The 19,651-nt window shown below is 42.3% G+C and overlaps 1 protein-coding gene across 1 annotated transcript in view; it reads left to right on the top strand.

Annotated features, from left to right (window-relative positions):
* TRPC7 (transient receptor potential cation channel subfamily C member 7) overlaps positions 1–19,651 on the top strand; it is a 184,505-nt gene that overhangs the window by 100,578 nt on the left and 64,276 nt on the right. Inside the window, exons 4-5 of the mRNA XM_049868664.1 lie at positions 9,750–9,914; positions 17,990–18,206. Coding sequence (XP_049724621.1) covers positions 9,750–9,914; positions 17,990–18,206 — 382 coding nt within the window. The remainder of the gene's footprint in view (positions 1–9,749; positions 9,915–17,989; positions 18,207–19,651) is intronic.

Genomic DNA, 19,651 nt, shown 5'->3' with positions numbered 1-19,651 from the left:
CTCTCCTGCTGATCTCTCCTTCCTTGGTGGTGGTAGGTTCTTTTCACTGCTCTGGAATTTGCTCTCTTTTGAGGCAAAACTCACCAATCCCCTTGGTGGGCCACAACTTCTCATTTGCACAGTCCGACCAAATCACCTGGGTGGGAGTTACAAGATCATGGTGGAAAAAGGCCATATTATGTAATTCATTGCAATGCAGGCCACCTCCTCGCTTTTCTAGCCATGGTTCTTTCATATTTGGAGGATAACTTCCCCCTCCCAATCATTTTAACAGACCAAAACAATCATTAACAATTAGTTCTTCAATAAGGCAAAGAGTCCAAAGGGTGAGCTTACTCAGGTACCAGACATTCAGGTCTGCTGCCGGTTTCCATCTGATCTGGTCAGGTTCTCCAAAAGTCATCTTGTCTTCTGGCTTTCTGACCTCTCAAAATTCAACTGAGAGAGGATTCCCTTGCTCTGAGTCTCTCTTGAGGTATCAGCATAGTGGCAAGTTTCTCCTGTTGCATAACCCATTTATTCATTCATTTACCTTTGCCTATTATTTCTCGTTCTTTCCATTTGTCATTTATTTTTTCCCAAAGTTTTCCACCTTGGGAAGGAACATAAGGTTCAGCTGGCTGTGCTAGTCCAGATTGCTGGTAGCAAGACCAGTCTAGCAACTGCTTCCCGCTCAGTCCACTCCCATTCATGCTGGGGAGGGTTACGTAGGTACAACACTAGTGGGCTATCTCGCCCACTAGGCAATTCCCCAGTATTCACTGTCCACCCCAATTTTGCCAGAGAGGGAAAGGTACAATGCATTCCATCAGGCCCTGGGGAATTCTGGCATACGTGTTCAAGGCTATAGTTGCAGTATCTTGCTTAAGGATTACCCCTGCTTCTGGTACCCACAGCAGAATCCCTGGTCCTGGCAGTAGCCAGCAGGAAAAAAGCAATTTTAGGTGATGTGGGGAAGAACTATACAGTGACACCAGCATCCCCCCCACCCCCTCTTCCCCAGATCCCACAGAGAAGCGTAGGAATCTGTCCAGTGGTGATCCTCCCCTTGTACCCCTCATGTTGTGTGAGCACACACCCATGAAGGCCTATGAGCCAGCCCTTCATGCCTTTATCTCCCCGCATTTTAGATAACAAATATTTCAATTGCCCATTCCAGTTCTCTTATCAAACTATTACTCTAAGGGTGGTATTCAGCAAGGTATGTCCATTTAATATGTTTCTTGGCCCACTGCTGCACCCTGTGGGCTGTAAAGTGTGTTCCTTGGTAGCCCAAATTGGTACAGTATCTTTTGTTCAAATTCCTTAATGGTATTTTTGGCATTTGCATCTGACATGGGATATGCAAAGCCCAGTCCAGAGTAGGTATCTATTCCTGTGAATTGTAGCCACCTGGTGCCACCAGCACCTTTGGTCCCATATAATCAACTTGCCAGCTATGTTCAGGGCCTTCCCCCTGGGGAATCTGGCCCCATAGCCATCTACAACCTCTGTCTTTCTTGCTGGCAGACAGAGTAGTCCTTATTGGCGTTTAGTGCCTCAGAAGGTGCAAGGGGAATGTATCTAGATTCAGCCCACCTCTGGATTTCTGCAGCACCCCCACGTCTGCTTATTTCATAGACCCAATTGGCCACCTCAAGTGAGTGTACCAACAGGTCCACTTGCTGACTCCAATGGCCTTCTGATCCAGGAAGAGGGTTTTTCTCATGGGCACTGACATGTCCTATTCTGATGTGCCCTCTAAGTTTCCAAAGTGCTTACCATAGGTCCATGCCTCATACAGGTGTCCCCTTCCTTGGTGTCCCCTTAATAGTCCAATTTTCCATCACCCACTTGCCTGACCACATAGCCAGGCTGTTAGCCATCGCTCATGAATCTGCAAAAATCCAAATATACGGGCTCTCACCATTGTGCAATTCTTCCATCACAGCTAGGAAGACAGCACGGAGTTCAACCCATTGAGCTGACCTGTTCTTACCTTCTACAACCAGAGTCTTTCCATCTGCTGGTCTTAATGCGGCAGCTTTCCATATCACATGTTGTCCATGTACCCTGGAACTGCCCTCCGTGAACCAAGCAGCTTCTGCTGCTCTGCAAAAAATTCTTCATAGGGTACTTTTCATGTAGCAATGGGCTCTGGCAGCTTCTCAAGTGGTTCCAGGGTAGGACCTATGGGAAAAGAGGCTACCTGCTCATGGATAAGGTGGGTGCCTCCCTGCATTCCTTCAGTAGCTTGTTCTTGTATGAACCATTTCCATCTTATTATTGAAATATTTTGGGCACCACCTTCCTTATTAGAGTGTTTTTCTGACATCACCCAAGATATTACAGGTATTTCAGGTCTCATGATGATTTTATGTCTTTCTATCACTCAGGCAGTCTCAGTCAATGCCCAACAGAAGGCAAGTAATTGCCTTTTAAATGACATGTATTGTGCTACAGCATCTGGAAACTTTCTAGTCCAGAATCCCAGTGGTCGCCGTAGGGCTGCATTCTCTGGTTTTTGCCATAAGCTCCAGTCTGCATAAGCACAGGAGGCAGACACCTCCAAAATCATATCCGACTGTGGATCATAAAAGTGAAACTGCTTCTCATAATTTAGACATTACTTGCTGTTGCTCTGGCCCTGTCTTAGTCATCTAGTACGGCTATAACAGAAATACCACAAGTGGATGCCTTTAACAAAGAGAAATTTATTCTCTCACAGTCTAGTAGGCTACAAGTCCAAATTCAGGGTGTCAGCTCCAGGGAAAGGCTTTCTCTGTCGGCTCTGGAGGAAGGTCCATGTCATCAACCCTTCCTTGGCCTAGGAGCTTCTCTGTGCAGGAACCCCAAGTCCAAAGGGTGCGCTTTGCTCCTGGTGCTTCTTTCTTGGTGGTATGAAGTTCCCATGTCTCTCTGCTTGCTTCTCTCTTTTATATCTCAAAAGAAACTGGCTTAAGACACCATCTAATCTTGTAGATCTCATCAATATAACTGCCCCTAATCCATCTCATTACATGATAGTGGTAGGATTTACAACACATAGGGAAATCACATCAGATGACAAAATGGTGGACAATCATGTAATACAGGGAATCATGACCTACCCAAGTTGACAGATATTTTGGGGGGACATAATTCAATCCATGACACCCCCATTCAAATGCAGTTTTCTTCCAAGTGGTTTTATGTATGGGGGCCAGCAATATTCCCATAAGTGGAATATACATTCTCCAAAATCTAAATAAACCAACCAAATATTAGGCCTCCTGCTTAGTCCTGGGGGTAGGTAGTGACAACAACTTATTCTTAGTTGCCTGCAGAATGTCGCTAGTGGCTCCTGCCAAGTTATTTCCAAGAATTTCACTGTTTGGGAAGCGCCTTGGATTTTTCCTGGATTTATTAACCAGCTTCTGTTGGTCCTGTGGGCCACCACTGTACTCAAATCCACCTAGCTTGTTCTTCAGTGTTTGATATTAACATAATATCATCAATGTAATGTATCATTACACTTGAGATCTGCACCAAGTCCAAGTATCTTCTAACCAAGCCATGACAGTAAGTTGGCAAATTCAGGTAACCCTGTGGCAATGTATTCATGGTAAGTTTAGATCCTTCCCATGTGAAAACGAACTGTGGCTGGCTCTTTTCCAAGACTGCTATGGAGAAAAAAGCATTTGCAAGATCACTCAGTCTCCTTTAGCTTGCTGTATTTTCTGTACCGTTGATACCATGTCTGGAACAGCTGAAGCCACAGGTGACACTACTTTATTTAGGCCTCAGTAGTCTACTGTCAGCTTCCATGAGCCATCTGCCTTTTTCACAGGCCATATAGGGTCGCTATGAGTCAGTATTGCCTTGAGGGCAATGGGTTTGGTTTTTGTTTTCTGGTTTTTTGACAGGGCTATTATACAGAGAATTTGTTTGGCAACAATACTCAGGCCTTTAACATGTCTTTAACCAAGGCAGTGATCTCTTCTTTTCCATCAGGTATCCTATACTATTTCAAATTAAAAACTGAGTGGTTTTGGGCAATTCTAATGGTTCCCATTTAGCACGTCTGATCAACACTGGCCTAAAGGCAGACTCACACGCCTTCAGTTTTACAATATCAGGTAGAGGGAGTGTTCCCCAATTAGACATAATATCCATACCAATAATACATTCAGGTAATGGAGATGCAACTACTTCATCATACAAGATTTGTTTAAATCTTCCAACTTCTCATCCAAACTTTTGCCTTAGTCCTATCAACCACTGCATCCCCATACCCCTGCTCAGTCTAACCTTAGCCCCTTCAAGACATCATTGACAGGTTTCGGGATTACAGTACATTGAACTCCTGTGTCCAAGAGCCCCAGGAAGGTCTTTTCCATTCTGCAGCATTCAGAACTAAAGACACTGCTCCTATATTAGTCACTCTCACAATCCATTTTAGTAATGGTTTCTTGAGAAGCTGATGATACCGATCTACAAATTGAAATAACTCCTTTACACTATTCCCCCCCGGTTTCTACAGTTTCTTGGTTTTGCCCATTTCCTTCCCAGACTTTCTTCATGACCAACATTCATAGAGGAGCTTCCTGTTTTTCCAAACTGATTTTTCCTTTCTGGGTCAGCCCTGAGACTAGTGGTCTTCGCTCTGACTGCAATGGATCTGGGCTTGGGTTCAGTGCTAAACTCAGCCCCTACATTCTTTTCCCCTGCCATTGTAGCTATTATGGATAACAGAAAACAAGGAATTTTTATGTCTGGCAATTTCCTTATCATTCTGTATTTCCATATACATCTAATTAGGTAATTCCTAAATCCCATGAATAGCTTTTGCCTTGGGTAACTGACTGCAACATAACTGCTGCTGCAATCCACAGGTGTTTTTTTTATCCCATCCAGATACCAAAGGTTTCTCATTCTCCCATTTATCCCCTTTTTTCCAAAACCAGTGAGTGTGGGCTGTTGCAGCAAAACCCGCCATTCTGACACCAACTAAACAATTTCTTTTACAAGGATCAGCACAAAGCTGGTTTCTATGAGGTGAAGGTTAAAGATGTCCCAAATATCCAACTTTTCCAAGCTGCTGTACCACTCCACCATCTCGAACATCAACTACTCCCTCTCCTCTAAGTACTCTCCTCCCATCTTTGGGTTTCCTAATTAACTGCAATGTCTCACAGAACTCACGAACCTTATAAAGGAAATGGCTCACACAGTTGTAGAGACTGGCAAGACCCAAATCCATGGGTCAGACATAGAATTCTCCCTGGCTCTCAGTCTCCGCCCAAAAGCACTCAGCTTTCTCACTCCGTGGCCAGGAAGCCCACTGTACCATCTCCTGTGGGTCTTTCCTGCCAGTTTCTCCTTCCTTGGTGGTGGTGAGCTCTTCTCTCTGCTCTGGAATTGGCTCTCTTTTAAGGCAAAACTGACCAATCCCTTTGGTGAGCCACAATTATCTTATTTGCACAGTTCTGCCCAATTCACCTGGGTGGGAGTTAGAAGACCATGGCAAGACCTTTACACCACATTTACAGATGAATTGAAAGCAAACAGGAGCCAAAGTTTGCCTAGTATGCCCAAGAGTCCCCATATGCCAGAAGTATGTTCTCAGCTGCTAACTGGGACTGGGAGCAAGAAGACATTTAGGTGAGATATAAGCACAAACTGTTTTGGGAACAAATGCCGCTATAAAAAACCCGCTGCCATCAAGTCGATTCCGGCTCATAGCGACCCAATGGGGCAGAGTGGAACTGCCCCATAGAGTTTCCAAGGAGTGCCTGGTGGATTTGAACTGCTGACTTTTGGTTAGCAGCTGTAGCACTTAACCACTATGCCACCAGGGTTTCCTATGCTGCTATATTAACCATGAAAGTTGGTGGAACTACAGCACCAGGATAGTTGGCTTGGAACAGATTCCAGAACCAGCAACCACATGTACTATGGTCCCTCCTGACCCTCAGATCCTGCTTCCCTGTCTGGCTCCCCACCACTCTCCTTTTCTATTACAGAGAATTCTATCTCAAGCCCCCTCCTATCTCTCCTTGCAGTTTAGCTTCTCTTGGCACTCTCCTCCACCTAGTTTGCTGGACAGACCATCCCAATTATGGATATGGTTTGATTTCTTTTCTCCTAAGAGGCTGCTCAGCCCCACGCCAACACAACAGAGTCTCAGCTCCAGCCCATTACAAACTCCCTGCTATGTAGTGTTCAAGTCATGTCATTGGGAAAACGAAGGTAATCACATCCATTCTTTTCTTGAATAACTTTCCTAAAAGTGTGCCACGTTCTGGGGATCCAGGATAGTTTGGAGCAGAAACGCCCTGGGCAAAACTCTTGGTGACAACTGTCCTTTGATCATTCCATCATTTTGTGAGAGACATGCCAAAAAAGGCAAGCACAAAACAACACTGATATCCTGAGTTCCATTCTATTCTAAACATGGGCTTTTCTCCCATAGGTTCTTCTCTGACCCTGCTTTAGAAAATCCTCCCGTGCCAAGTTCTTCCTGCCTTTCTTCCCTGACTGTGTGCCCTTTTGGTTAGAGTTTTCTTTGTGTCCTGTTGGTGTGCCTCATTTACTACTCTCATCTTCCTTGGGTCAGGAATGATATTTTTCTGTGCTTCAAAAGCAGAGTGGAAAAAATCCTTTGATACATACTGAACTATATATCACAAAGTTGTCTTTGAAGGCTTGCCACAACTACAAAAAAGTACCCGTATTGAAGTAAACACCTATTTGGATTTCTTTAATACATACTTCTGAGTCCTGGTGGTTAAGCACTCAGCTGCTAACCAAAAGGCCAGTAGTTCAAACTCACAAGCTGCTCCGCAGGAAAAAGATGTGGCAGTCTACTTCCATAATGATCGCAGCCTTGGAAACCCTACGGGGCAATTCTACTCTGTCCTGTAGGGTCATTATGAGTCAGAATCAACAAGATGGCAATGGGTTTGATTTTTTGGAATACACACTACTACTAGCTACTTCTGAAAGCATTGTATTATAAAGTCTGTATACAAATGGTGGTGCAGTGGTTAAGAGCTTGGCTGCTAACCAAAAGGTCAGCAGTTTGAACCTACTAGCCGCTCCTTGGAAACCCTATGGGGCAGTTCTACTCTGTCCTATGTGGTCACTACAAGTCAGAATCAACTTGACAGCATCAGCTTTGTTTTTGGTTTATGTACAAATAAGTAGCATATTTGAAGCTAGGTTGCTTTTATTATGCAGGAATAGCTACAGCTGTGGGAATTAAGCAGCTATGCCAACTTTTTTTTCTTTTTTTTTTTTTACGTTTCCTGTAAAAAAATTCGCATTGCGCACTTGTGAAAATACATCAAGTGGGGAGAGCATGGCCAGCAAACAAATGTAGAAGGCACACATTATTTGCATAAAAGCATGGTACTTGGAGGAGGACAAAGACCAAAGAGAGCCACCCTTGTTTTAGTAAGAACCATTGTCTTGCTCTGAGGGAGGCAAGGGAGAGTGGAAATGGTCCCCACTATGTTCTCCCTGTGAACTTCTTCCCCTCCGGAGGCTCTGCTGCTCAATCGGTTGTGCTGGCTCGTCCACAGGAGGCAGCAGAGGCAGCATGGGATGGGCTCTCCCCAGATAAAGACAAAGAGGGGGAATGGGACTGGAGTCCTTCCAAAAGCAGCCATAGTGCAGGGAGCTATTGGGTGAGCTGTGTGGTCATCTTCTGCTATTTCATGTGCATATGTCCCACCTTCTAAACAAACAGAGTTTCTCCAGAGCAGGGCCATTTTAGCACCCATAGAAGGCTAACTTGTTCAAAAACAAAACTAACCTAGACCCCTTCCCATATGGCATCCCACTCTAGGACCTGTGTGGTTTCTGAGAATTACTGAAACATTTGCATAATTTCCCTGCCACTGCTCCACTTAATGAAAGCCAGAAAGGGGCCAAGAAATCATAAAACCTGCTGGCCTGGGGGTTCCTCCCTGGGCTGATGAGTCTGTTGCTCTTACTCTCTGAGGAAAAGACCACGTGGTTATGAATCCAACAATGCTACAAAAAGCCTCGTTTGCATCTAATGTTCAAGTAATAGTGTTGGGAAGGGCTGCAGGGCCAGATACACCTTTGATAGCATCCTCATAGATCACTTGGGCGTTACTGTGAGTTCCCAAAAATGAAACCAAGGACATGTTGCTGTCTGTGCTGAGAATTTTTAAAAACAACTCTACGTATATTGTTCTTGTAGTAAAAAGGGAATGTTTGCCATTTCCCAGGGATCACTGTACATGTCCCCTTAATACTCAATGAGGAAAATGAGATAAAAATTGGCATCTTATCCTCCAGGGTAATCAGATGAAAAGTCAGTCCCTATCCGCGTCTTGTCCATGGGTCCTACCAACACCCCTGTGGCAAACGGGTACCCTGAGCAGGGCTACCAAAAGAAATAATGGTTTCTCATGTGACAGAATGAAAAAATAAGCTAATGAGTATAATTTTCTCAAATTTAAATTTTATTCTCCTAAATTTTAAATATTGCCTATTATCAGTTTCTCTTGGCCAGGATGCTGAGTCAACTAACAAATGACAAGTAACAACAAATATTTTCAGAAAAAGGACGTTTTGGTTGCAGCAACTTAAGCCCACTTGCTGAATGAAGCAGAGAGAAGAGAATTCTGTATATGAATATAGAGGTGGACCATGCCATGGACAGAGTAGAGATGGGTCCCAGAAAGGGTCAGGCACTATCTCAGCTCTCAGCCTATCTCTTCATTCTTCTTTCTCTCTTTTTAACTGGCTTATTTTGCTACTTAGTCCACATGGTAGAAGATAACTGCCCAGATCTCCCAAGTTTAGATGCTAATTTCCTACTAAATAAAGAGACTGACTCTCTCAATCCCAGCCCCAAATACCCAGGAGAGAAAACCTCACTGGCCCAATTAATGTCAAGGTTTCATTCCTAGTCCAGTAAGCCATATCCAGGAGGCCAGGTCACCCAATACAAATATGGCCACCAGGGGCCCATCTTGCCCACCTTGTGACCTATGCATTAGGGCAAGGCAGTTCTAAGAGGTGGAGGTGGTAGCAAGATGGCTACACACCCAGAAGGGACTACATGGGAGACACAGTGTGTCAGTGCTCCATCATCTCACAAAAAGCTCTGTGGATTCAAGTCGAACACTACTGAAATCCAGTGAGGAAATACAGAGGAGTTTTTGCAAGCCCTCTGGAAACATTCAAAGCATTTTTGTTAGACTACTAGGGAAAAAGAGAAAAACCTTTCTGCACTATCTCATTTAATCCTCCAAGATAATGTGATAGGCTCTATTTTGCAGTTGAGAACATTGGCCCTCAGAGAGGTTAAGTAGCTGGCCCAAGGTCCCCCAGCTAATAAATGATAGAAAAAAATTCAAACCAATGTCTAACTCCAAAACCCCACCAATGCTCCATCCATGCTCTGTGCTACCTCCCAAATGAACCCTGCCCAGAAATAAGTTCCCTCTGATCAACCAAAGAGCCTAGATTGGAGACAAGCCTCTACCCAGAAGCTGGCTGCCATTTTCTCTGGCCTGAGACTTCCCTGGGTCCTCAGTTTATCAAGCACTGATACAGCTGGCCTCAGCATCCCCAAGTCAGAAGGGCCCAGGAGGTACCTGACCCAGCTGCACAGTTCTAACACTCAGGCCATCCCCTCCCCCACTCCAGGTGGAACAGTTCAACCCCAAGCCACTTGTAGGTCATATACTGTTCGAGTGCTACCGATGCCATTTTCCTGTTTGCGTTTTGTTCTTGTTTTGTTTTTACAGTTCGTTGCTCATCCTAACTGTCAGCAGCAATTGCTTACCATGTGGTATGAAAATCTCTCAGGCTTACGTCAACAGTCTATCGCTGTGAAATTCCTGGCTGTCTTTGGAGTCTCCATAGGCCTCCCTTTTCTCGCCATAGCCTATTGGATTGCTCCGTGCAGCAAGGTACAGACTGCTTAAGGCGCATGTCGTTTGCGGTTATTTCTTCTCTCGTCTTAGCATGACCCAAAGTCATTTTTGTTCAGATTAGTAGCTGATCTTTTCTCACATTTAAAGAAAATACCCCTGAAATACCTATCACTAAGTGGAAACCACGTAAGAAGGAAAATGCTCAGACCCTATTTTCCTTTATAATCGGCATTAAAAAAGAGATGAGATGGAATAGGAAATTTTAAACATGTAAGGCATTATCTGAAAGGACCAATAATAGAGAGGGAATAAAGGCACTCTTCCCTTTTAATTATATAAATATCCTAAACACGTCCTCCAAACCCATAGTAATAATAATTACAATGATGATAGTAATAATAGCCAACATTTGAGTACTTTCTCTTCGCCAAGCCCTTTTCATCAAATATTCACTTCAGTCCCTCAATTGCCTTATGACATATATGCTTAATGACAGGCTCAGAGAAGATAAGGAACTAGTAGTAGGTGGTAAACCTGAGAATCAATTGTGCTCATGCTGGGCCACTGCAGACCCATCTCACCATCCTCCTAGTTTGCCTGGCATCCTTGACAGGTTCTGGCCCACATGGATAGCAAATTAGGCTACAAGGAGGAGAAAGGAAAAGCAAAGAGGGAGAACTCAAAAGGATGCAGGACCTGGTTCTTTCCTCACAAGGAAGGGGGAGTAGCTGGTGCCCACTGGTAACAGAAGGAGTGGAACCCACATGCCGGCTGCTTCACCATCCCCACAGCCCAGCCATTTAGGCAAAAGCCACAGAAAGCACCAGCAGTCACTCCAGCTTCAGGCAAGTGAGCACCTATAAGACCAAACCATGCAGACATTTTAAAATATGTTTCATGGGTTTAAGATTGTCAATTAAAGGTTCCAAAGCTGCATTTACCTAGTGATATATTGAAAAAGGAATTAAGCTTAGGTAATCAATATTCAGTGGAAGAAATATAACTACAGGGAGATTAGTTCCACAGGGAATTTGATCAGCTGATGCAGTTAATAAAAGCATCATCAGTGAACCTACCCTCTTGTCAACTCCACTAAGAGGGAACTCATGCTAGAATGATGAGCCCTCAAACCTAGGGCAGGTGATGAGGCCACCTAACCAGGCAAGCAATAAACTGACTGACTCAGAGGAGGAGTGTCATAGGGAAAGCTCAGGACTCAAACGCTTTCCCTATAGAATGGTATTAAAAACAGAAGCCCTTAGGCTGAATATTTGGATTGTTCAACCTTACCTTTACTGAGTAGCATGTTTCTATGACAGTCTATCTTGCCATGGAATTTTAAATCACAATTCCTCAAATGATACATATGTAGGTGAAGGCAATTTTTTTCTGTCCTTCATTATGAGCTGAAAAAAGCATAGTGAGTAAAAAAAAACTATCCAGATTTAAAGCTGGGTTGGAGCTGGTCACTGGTTTTAGGTATCTATTATCCAGTCAATACTGCAAATTAGATCATTACCCAGAGCTCAATGGATAGGGAAGCTCACCTCCACTTTTTCTGAGCTCCAAATTAATTCTAGGCTGTTCACCCATTAAAACAACAACTTGGTGGAGAATATGCTACCAATCCTCAGTTTTGCTGTAAAACTAAATGCAACAGCTTCAGGAATATGGGACTAGCCAACACCAGTAAATTGTCCTGGTTTGCCTCTGACTGCCTGGTAACACAGGAAAAGATGTAGAGATTTTATGCCAGACACTGAGTAACTTTTTTTAGTTTTTGGTAGGTCTGAAAAGAAGAATCTTGACCAATGCCACACAGATGTAATTTTTTTAAAAAATTCTTTTTTAAGGAAATTCTGGGCTTTATTGGGTCTACAGGAGCTACTGCCTCCATGGGACATAGGGATCACACCTACAGCAATCTTCTGGAACATTCTAACAGAAACAGTTGCAGGAGGCATTGATCCCACGGCTAGGACTTCCTTTCGTCTGTTCAGGTACACGTCTGAGATTCCAACAAGACTAAAAAGTAAAGCAGTGATGATAAACAGGAGCTGATTATTAAGCCACTTGTATCTCTGCACTTTCTGGGCTCCAAGTCTGAGCTTGACGCAGTGGAGGAAGCACTGATAGCTCAGTGACAACTCTTCGTCTGTGGCATGAGAAGACTTCTGGTGGCTCCCTCATTAAAGAGCTTGTCAAACTTGCTCTGAGGCAGCCAAAGGACAGATAAAACAGTCAAGGTATTTTTAGTCTTTCCTGTCGTCATTTAGAAAGAAATCTTTTCAAGTTTGGCAGAGAATTACTGGGGATTACAGAGGGGTCAAATGTGCCATGTGAAGAAACCAGCCCTCTCTAAGGGCTCCTGATACCCAGAATACAGTGTCCTCCCAATAAGAGTGGCATAGTGAGAGATCTGTTAATGTGCTAGTATCCCTCTTGCCACAGAGCCCACTGCCTTTATATCTGTTTAGTAACTCCATGAAAATGCAAACATCATTCCAATGATTTCATGTTCTAATGACATACTCCCCTCAAAAAAAGAAAAATTAGATCTTGATATTCTTTTAATAAATGTATTCATAAAATGTCACTGCTAAACAGTATCAACTGGCTAATGTCCATCAATATCTGGCAGATATTGAGATTTCTGTTCCCAACCTAATGGTGCATTTACTTCCTAGCAGTTGCTGTCCCAATTCTAGGACTATTAAAAAAAATTACTCAACTAACCTGCCAAAATGACCTCATCAGTTCCTTCCTACTGAATTCCCAAGGCTGTCAATTCTATTTTCACACTCTTTTAACTTTTGAGGATCCCTAAGAAAGACAGTTAAATAAGGATATTATAAGGTTAAGGGTGTCAACAGAAGCTCGGCTTACTAACATTGTTTCTGAAGGTAACCATGTCACAGGTGTGTACATATGGTAATAACTGTAGGCCAGGAGCACGGAACAGGTTTGTCAGGGTCAATAAGAACAGGAATTTTGTTTCTCATTTCTCCTTGTCTTCACCAACATGGTTGAGGTCAGCCAGCCCCCTGGGAGGCCAGTGAGTTCTTATCTGCATGGATGCTCTCAGTTAGGTCTTTTCCTAGAGAGTTCTTTATCCTCTCTAAGAGGGCTCCAATGGCAAAGTTCCTTTAACGGCTGATTAAGCTGTTTTCCATTCTTTGCTATTCCATTCTAATTCATTATTTAGACTGTTTGCCTGTGAAAATGTAAGAGCTGAAAAAATAACTGTCCCCCTCAAGGGTTCAAACGGTGTCTCCACAGCAGGTGGACTGGGACAGAAGTCAACATCATGAAAATGCTGAGGAACTGCACAAGCTCTAATTATAAAAGTATGAGAGGACAAGCTGACTTCCTCCATTACCTGTTAACCTTTCCTGTTTAATTATCCTTATAAATTAGTCCCAGGACTCAGGCAGGGAGAGCGGTAAACAACTTTAGAATCCTACCTGATGTCCTTGAAGTGTGCAATCTATCAGCCCTTACTGCCATGTAACTCTTACTTTGAAACTTATCAAAGTGTTAGTTGTCAACCCCTGCTCCCAAACAAAAACTAGTGACAAAGTAGTGACTCTGCAGCTTTTGAAGATCTCTGCTCTGCCTTGGCAAATCTGACATGGCTTAAAACAGGGATGCTCAAACCATGTGGTCCAGAGACCAACCAGGAGAGAACAGTGCCTCCAAAGACCTCTGTTTCCTTCACACTTGCCCTACCACAGACCTACACTAGATTAAAGAAAATCGTGATGCAATTTTTGAACCGCTGCCATGGAGGGGAAATCTGTACCAGAAAATAGAGCATTGGCGCTCTATGTTACAAATGTTTTTGCCTCCAAATCCAAGAGAAAAATCCAGCACCCATCACTCGGCTGGAGTAGGACTTAAGAGTGCCATAAAGCTGATTACTTTATACTTAGCCCAATCTGAGCCCTGCAACCTGCTCTCCCCATCTCTCCACCTACTTCCTTCCACAATTTTTAGCCTGTGTCGCTCCCCACTAGAAAATCAGCAACTCTGAGGGACCAACTCGTATAGCTTGTTTTATCTCCATCACCTCCAGTACCCAACACCATGTTGTTACACATAATACCCTAAACAGGCTCATGGCATAAATACATAACTTTGTGAAATTGTGCAAACAGGCTTTTCAAAAGTCTGTAGAGTTTAAGTTCCCCCTTAGGGGAATTTCCTGAGGCCCTGCCAGTGCCACCTACTGAGTACTTCCTATGTACCAGGCACTGTTCTAAGTGCTTTGTGTGTATTAAATAATTTATCCATTACATCAATGTTATGTGATAGGTACTATCTTTATTTCCATTTTGCAGATGAAGAAACTGAGAAACTGAAGAATTAAGTACCTTGGCAAAAATCTGTGGGGCCTTAACCACTGCACCTGCCACCTCTCTACATCAGCATTATAGCCCTCAGTGTTTAATAAGCCCTCATTAATGTGCTTCTTAATGGAAGCTAGAAAGGAGAAGTCAAAACCACCATATGACAAACTTTAGCTGTTTCTCTTTCATTAGAAACCCTGCATTCTAAATCCCACTATTACTCAGTACCTGTTCAGCTCTCAGGACAAAGTCACGATTCCAACTGTAATATGAAAACACCCTGATTTGAGATACCTAGTGAAGCCCTCCCGAAAAAGGGGCAGATTTTTGAGCCCTGTGTTAGATGTTTCAGATAAGAATTTAAAGGGGAGGCATACTTAGGAATCTAACATTCAAGAACCACTCTAGCCTTAAAAATGTGCTTGTTTCTCTTTGGAATGTTTGATCCAAAGTTTGCCTCCATTCAGTTTTCTAACTTGTAAACTGAGCCCTTACTTGAGACCATGGCACCTAGAGGAAAGTGAGGATGGCATTTGGTGAAAGGGCCTCTGGTGGCGAATGACTGGAGAAGCTGGAAACATCCTCTGCATGATCTACTGCAGTCATGGCCATGGGGGTGAGGAGACCCACAAGCCACCCAGTGAAGTTAGGTACTTACCTTCATAAGGCGCTTACACACAGAGGTGTGCCAACCAGTAAAGGCAGGCGCCCGCCCTGACGACCTGTCAGTGCAGTGTGTTTGGAGCTAACTCTACTGAATTCTACTGAATTACTAAAGTGCTCTCACACTGATAGGTTTCTCAGAGTAAAAGAATAGAGCTCACAAAGTTTTGAGTGAGCTAGGGCTTAGTTACTTTAAGATTGGATTTCCTGATTATGTCCTCAGCTCCTCAGGTCAAATTAATAAGAGCTGCCTTAGCCAGTTGTGTACTCCAAACAGAGTGGGCCAAAGCATACATCTCCCAAAGCTCTCTCTTTTTACACCTAAACCTGTTACCTGAACCAGCTTTAATGATTCTCTACCTAAGAACTGCTGGCATATACTCGTTGACTTTTCTCCTTTATTTTGCCTCACCTGGTAGCCTTGTGTAAAGAGGAAGTTACCCCCAAGAGCAATTTGCTTCAAAAATTATCTTTGTGAGTCAAATAGGGAATGTCACCAAAAAAAAAAAAGAAGAAAGAAATAGGAAACCACTAAAATGATTTGCTCTCATTTGACCTTTATCAAAGTTTTACCAGCTACAAAGATGCTTTCAAGCCCAAAATAGGAAAGGAGCATCTATTACTAACCTCACTTTTCCTCCATATGACCTACATCAAGTGGGAGCTGAGCCCAGGGTAACCTTCCTGCAGGGCCTCATCAGAGCTTTTTTCTTAGGCTTTGCAGTAAATCTAACAATTTTTTACAGACTATCTTCTGTCAGAAGACACAAAAACTTAAAGGAGACAACAAAGAGAACATTAAATTCCTCAGCCAGGGCTTCTGGGGAATCCCAAGGCCAGCTTGGGTGCAACTGCATGCAGATTCCCATAACCAGGCTCCTCACCTGGGCGAGAAGATGAAGGGGTGTCCCCACATCCTTACCCAGGTGGTCACCAGAAAACTCTATGTAGATACCGTGGGTAAAAGATCAGGAAGACTAACGAACAATCCCTTAAGACCCATGTCTATCTCAGTGTCTTCCATCTTTTTCCAATATTTCTGTGACACTTCAGGGAACCACCAGATTGGTATCCCTTGCTCTCTCCTCAGTGTCCTTTCTCCACACTACAAACTGCCCTACCTGTGGTCATCCTCCATCTTCCCTCGCCTCTCACCACCACCTCCATCCAGGCACACCGATGGGAAACAATGAGATGATTATTTAAGGATGTCACCCAGGAGACATCAAAATATTCCAAGGACCTGATTGGTAAATGAGGTTCCAAGATGCCAACATAGTTAAAATGTTGAAAAATTCAAATTAGCTATTTGATATCATAGAAGTCAAAATGAGACATAGTTTAATTCTATTTTCTACTGTATTTATGTGAAATAGTTTATTTGTCCTTATATTTAATCTCTGCATCCTAAATTTAGCACATCCGCCTACTGCCAAAAATACTCTATAGTCCATATTTTGGTAAATAATAAAATTAAACATTATATAGAAATGTCATTTGTAAGATGTTTGTGGGACCCATGGTTTTCAGATACATATCTTTTTCCATTTCTAAAGTTATTCTAGTGTCATATGACAATTTGACAATGCAAGTAAATCCAAGTAAGTTTTCTTCCAGTCAAGGATTTCCAATAACTGGACCTGAGATGGAGGTCTTAAAGAAAGATAAAAGCTAGCTTTAAAAAAAAAAAAAATTAATAGGTGAGTTCTATGGCATATGAATCATAATAAATCATTTTATACTAATAACTAGAATAATTAAAGTGGATGATTGCCATACTAAAGCATATTAAAAGAACATTCTCAAGCTGATTTATAAATGTTACATTGAGCATAGTCATAACTAGGGAAATTTTACCTGGCAAAACCCCTGTTACTGATTTTCTGCGAAACCAATACTTTATCTCCTGGGTGACATTTCACTCTAGGACTCCTCAGTGTGGCAGAATGTGAGCATCAATTAATCAGACACCAGTTATTATTGAGCATCTGCCCTGGAAAAGAAACTAAGCTTCAGAAAAAGTTTCCCTCTTTGCTCTTGTCTTATTAGTATACCTGGGTGAAGAGTAAGTCTTTGTGCTCAGCCGGAGGGTGATGGCAGTGCCCTGGAGGAGGACCATCAACAGGCTGTCAGCAAGAGCTCACTGCGTAGTCCCCAATTTAGTCCTCAGAGATCTAAGTGGCCTTTGGATAGAATGCCATGAGACAGAGACAGAGACGATGTGATCAATAATTGTTCCCAGAGAGGGACAGCTTTTGGCTGATCTCAGGCTCACATGGAAGAATTACACAAATTAATTATGTGCTAGCCCACAATGAAAACTTCAATTAATTCTACAGGAGTATCATACAGGCTACATTCTGTAAACATGCTGCAATAAAATTAGAATTTTTAAAAAGCAGGAAAAAGTTCTGTATGTGTGGAGCCTAATATATATAATACTAATAATCCCTGAGTTAAAAATGAAATCAAAAGAGAAATAACAAAATATTCATAACTGAATATCAATGCAAATGCTACATGTCAAAATTTATGGAACACAGTTAAAGCAGTACTTAGTGGGAAATGTATAGCTTTAAATAAATTGACCAAGATAGGAGAAAGGTTGAAAACAAATAATCTAAGCCTAAAACTCAGAAACATGAAAAAGAAGAGCAACAGAGCTTATCCAATGAGTAATTTTTTTTTTTTTTAATCTGAACTCTATTGAGACAATTTGTTTTCCAGATCTGAAGGGCATAAAATTCCCATGCAGGTGGCCAGTAGTAACTGATGGTGTGGTCAGCTGTAACATGGTGTCAATATATTTTATTCCTTTCTCTTAGCCGCTCCCACTAAGTCTTCTAAATAAAAAAAAACTGAAGTCAGTACAAAATAAATTTGGTCAAGCATCTAATAAAAAAAGTACAAAAGAGAAAATATTGTGTGGGTTCAATTAGCAGTTTCTGTAAAAAAAAAAAAAAAAAAATTTCTTTTTTTTTTTTTTATCCAAGATGGAGAATTACCTGGTTAAACTTTTGGGAAAAGCAATGTTTTAACGAGACACTTCCACCCATCTGAGCCGCAACTTTACATGTCTTGTATATATTTTTTTTCCAGCTAGGACGAACCCTGAGGAGCCCTTTCATGAAGTTTGTAGCCCACGCAGTTTCTTTTACTATCTTCTTGGGATTGTTAGTTGTGAATGCTTCAGACCGTTTTGAAGGCGTTAAAATGCTGCCAAATGAAACCTTCACAGACTACCCGAAACAAATCTTCAGAGTAAAAACCACACAGTTTTCCTGGACGGAAATGCTAATCATGAAGTGGGTCTTAGGTAAGCAAGTAGCTCTTTTATTCTCTCCTCCCTAATGATAAAAAAATAAAAATAAAACCCTGTTGCTGTGGAGTCCATTCCAACTCATAGCTACCGTACAGGACAGAGTAGAACTGCCCCACAGTTTCCAAGGCTGTAATCTTTATGGAATCCAATCATTACATCTTTCTCCTGGGGAGCCTCTTGTGGGTTCGAACCACTGATCTTTTGGTTAGCAGCCAAGCGCTTAACCACTATGCAACCAGGGCTTCTTTCCCTAATTATAACAGGACATTATTAAGCCCTGACTGCTGAGCCTCTTCCTCTCCTCTTCCATGCACTCTCTGCTGATAGAACAGTGGATGGAAGGCTAGCACAAAGGTCAGAGTTAACTTCTGCAGGCGTTGGTGTGTAAGATGCACAGACGTGTAATATAAATCCCAATTTTGAAAGGAAATGTTTGGGGAGAATTATGTTATTTTTCATTATACATGTATTGAAAAACTGCAGAAGTTGGTAAAAATCTTCAATTTTTTCAACTTTAGCTTTAGCGGTTGGTGCGTAAATCTGAATAACAGTCGTATTAACTGGTCTTTCTTGTAGGCATATGGATATTATTCTATCACTGACAGCTTTGTACTTCAGCATAGATCTTAAAATGTTCTTTTTGACAATGAATATGATGCCATTCCTCTTCAATCTGTCATCCCCAGCACAGCAGACCATATGATCGTCCAATTCAAATAGACGTACCAGTCTATTTTAGCTCACTAATGCCTAGGATATCAATCTGTATGCATTCTATTTCATTTTTGATGACTTCCAATTTTCCTAGATTCATACTTCGTACATTCCAGGTTCCAATCGTTAATGGATGTTTGCAGCTATTTCTTCTCATTTTGAGTCACGCCACATCAGCAAATGAAGGTCTTGAAAGCTTGATTCCATCCACATCATTAAGGTCAACTCTACTTTGAGGAGGCAGCTTTTCCCCAGTCATATTTTAAGTGACTTTCAACCTGAGGGGCTCATATTTTGGCACTATACCACACAATGTTAATAACGTTTTCACTGCCTAATTTTTTCAGAAGTAGACTGCCAGGTCCTTCTTCCTAATCTGTCATAGTCTGGAAGATCTGCCAAAATCTGTCCACCACAGGTTAGTGACCCTGCTGGTATCTGAAATACCATTGGCATAAACTTCCAATACCACAGCAATACACAAGCCACCAAAGTATGACAAACTGACGGACAAGTGGTGGCTTCAACTTCTGCAGTCTGAAACTGATCAAACATGTAATCAAGATGCATTGATAATTACTGGTGATTGGAATGCAAAAGTTGGGAACAAAGAAGTATCAGTAGTTGGAAAACATGGTCTTGGTGACAGAAAAGACACCAGAAATTATGTGATAGAATTTTGCAAGACCAACAACTTCTTCATTGCAAATATCTTCTTTTTTCAA

The sequence above is a fragment of the Elephas maximus genome, chromosome 2 (genome assembly GCF_024166365.1).
Source record: "Elephas maximus indicus isolate mEleMax1 chromosome 2, mEleMax1 primary haplotype, whole genome shotgun sequence".
In the NCBI taxonomy this organism is placed as follows: Eukaryota; Metazoa; Chordata; class Mammalia; order Proboscidea; family Elephantidae; genus Elephas; species Elephas maximus.
Note: the sequence above shows the minus strand (reverse complement) of the source record. Positions and strands in the feature narration are given on the sequence as shown.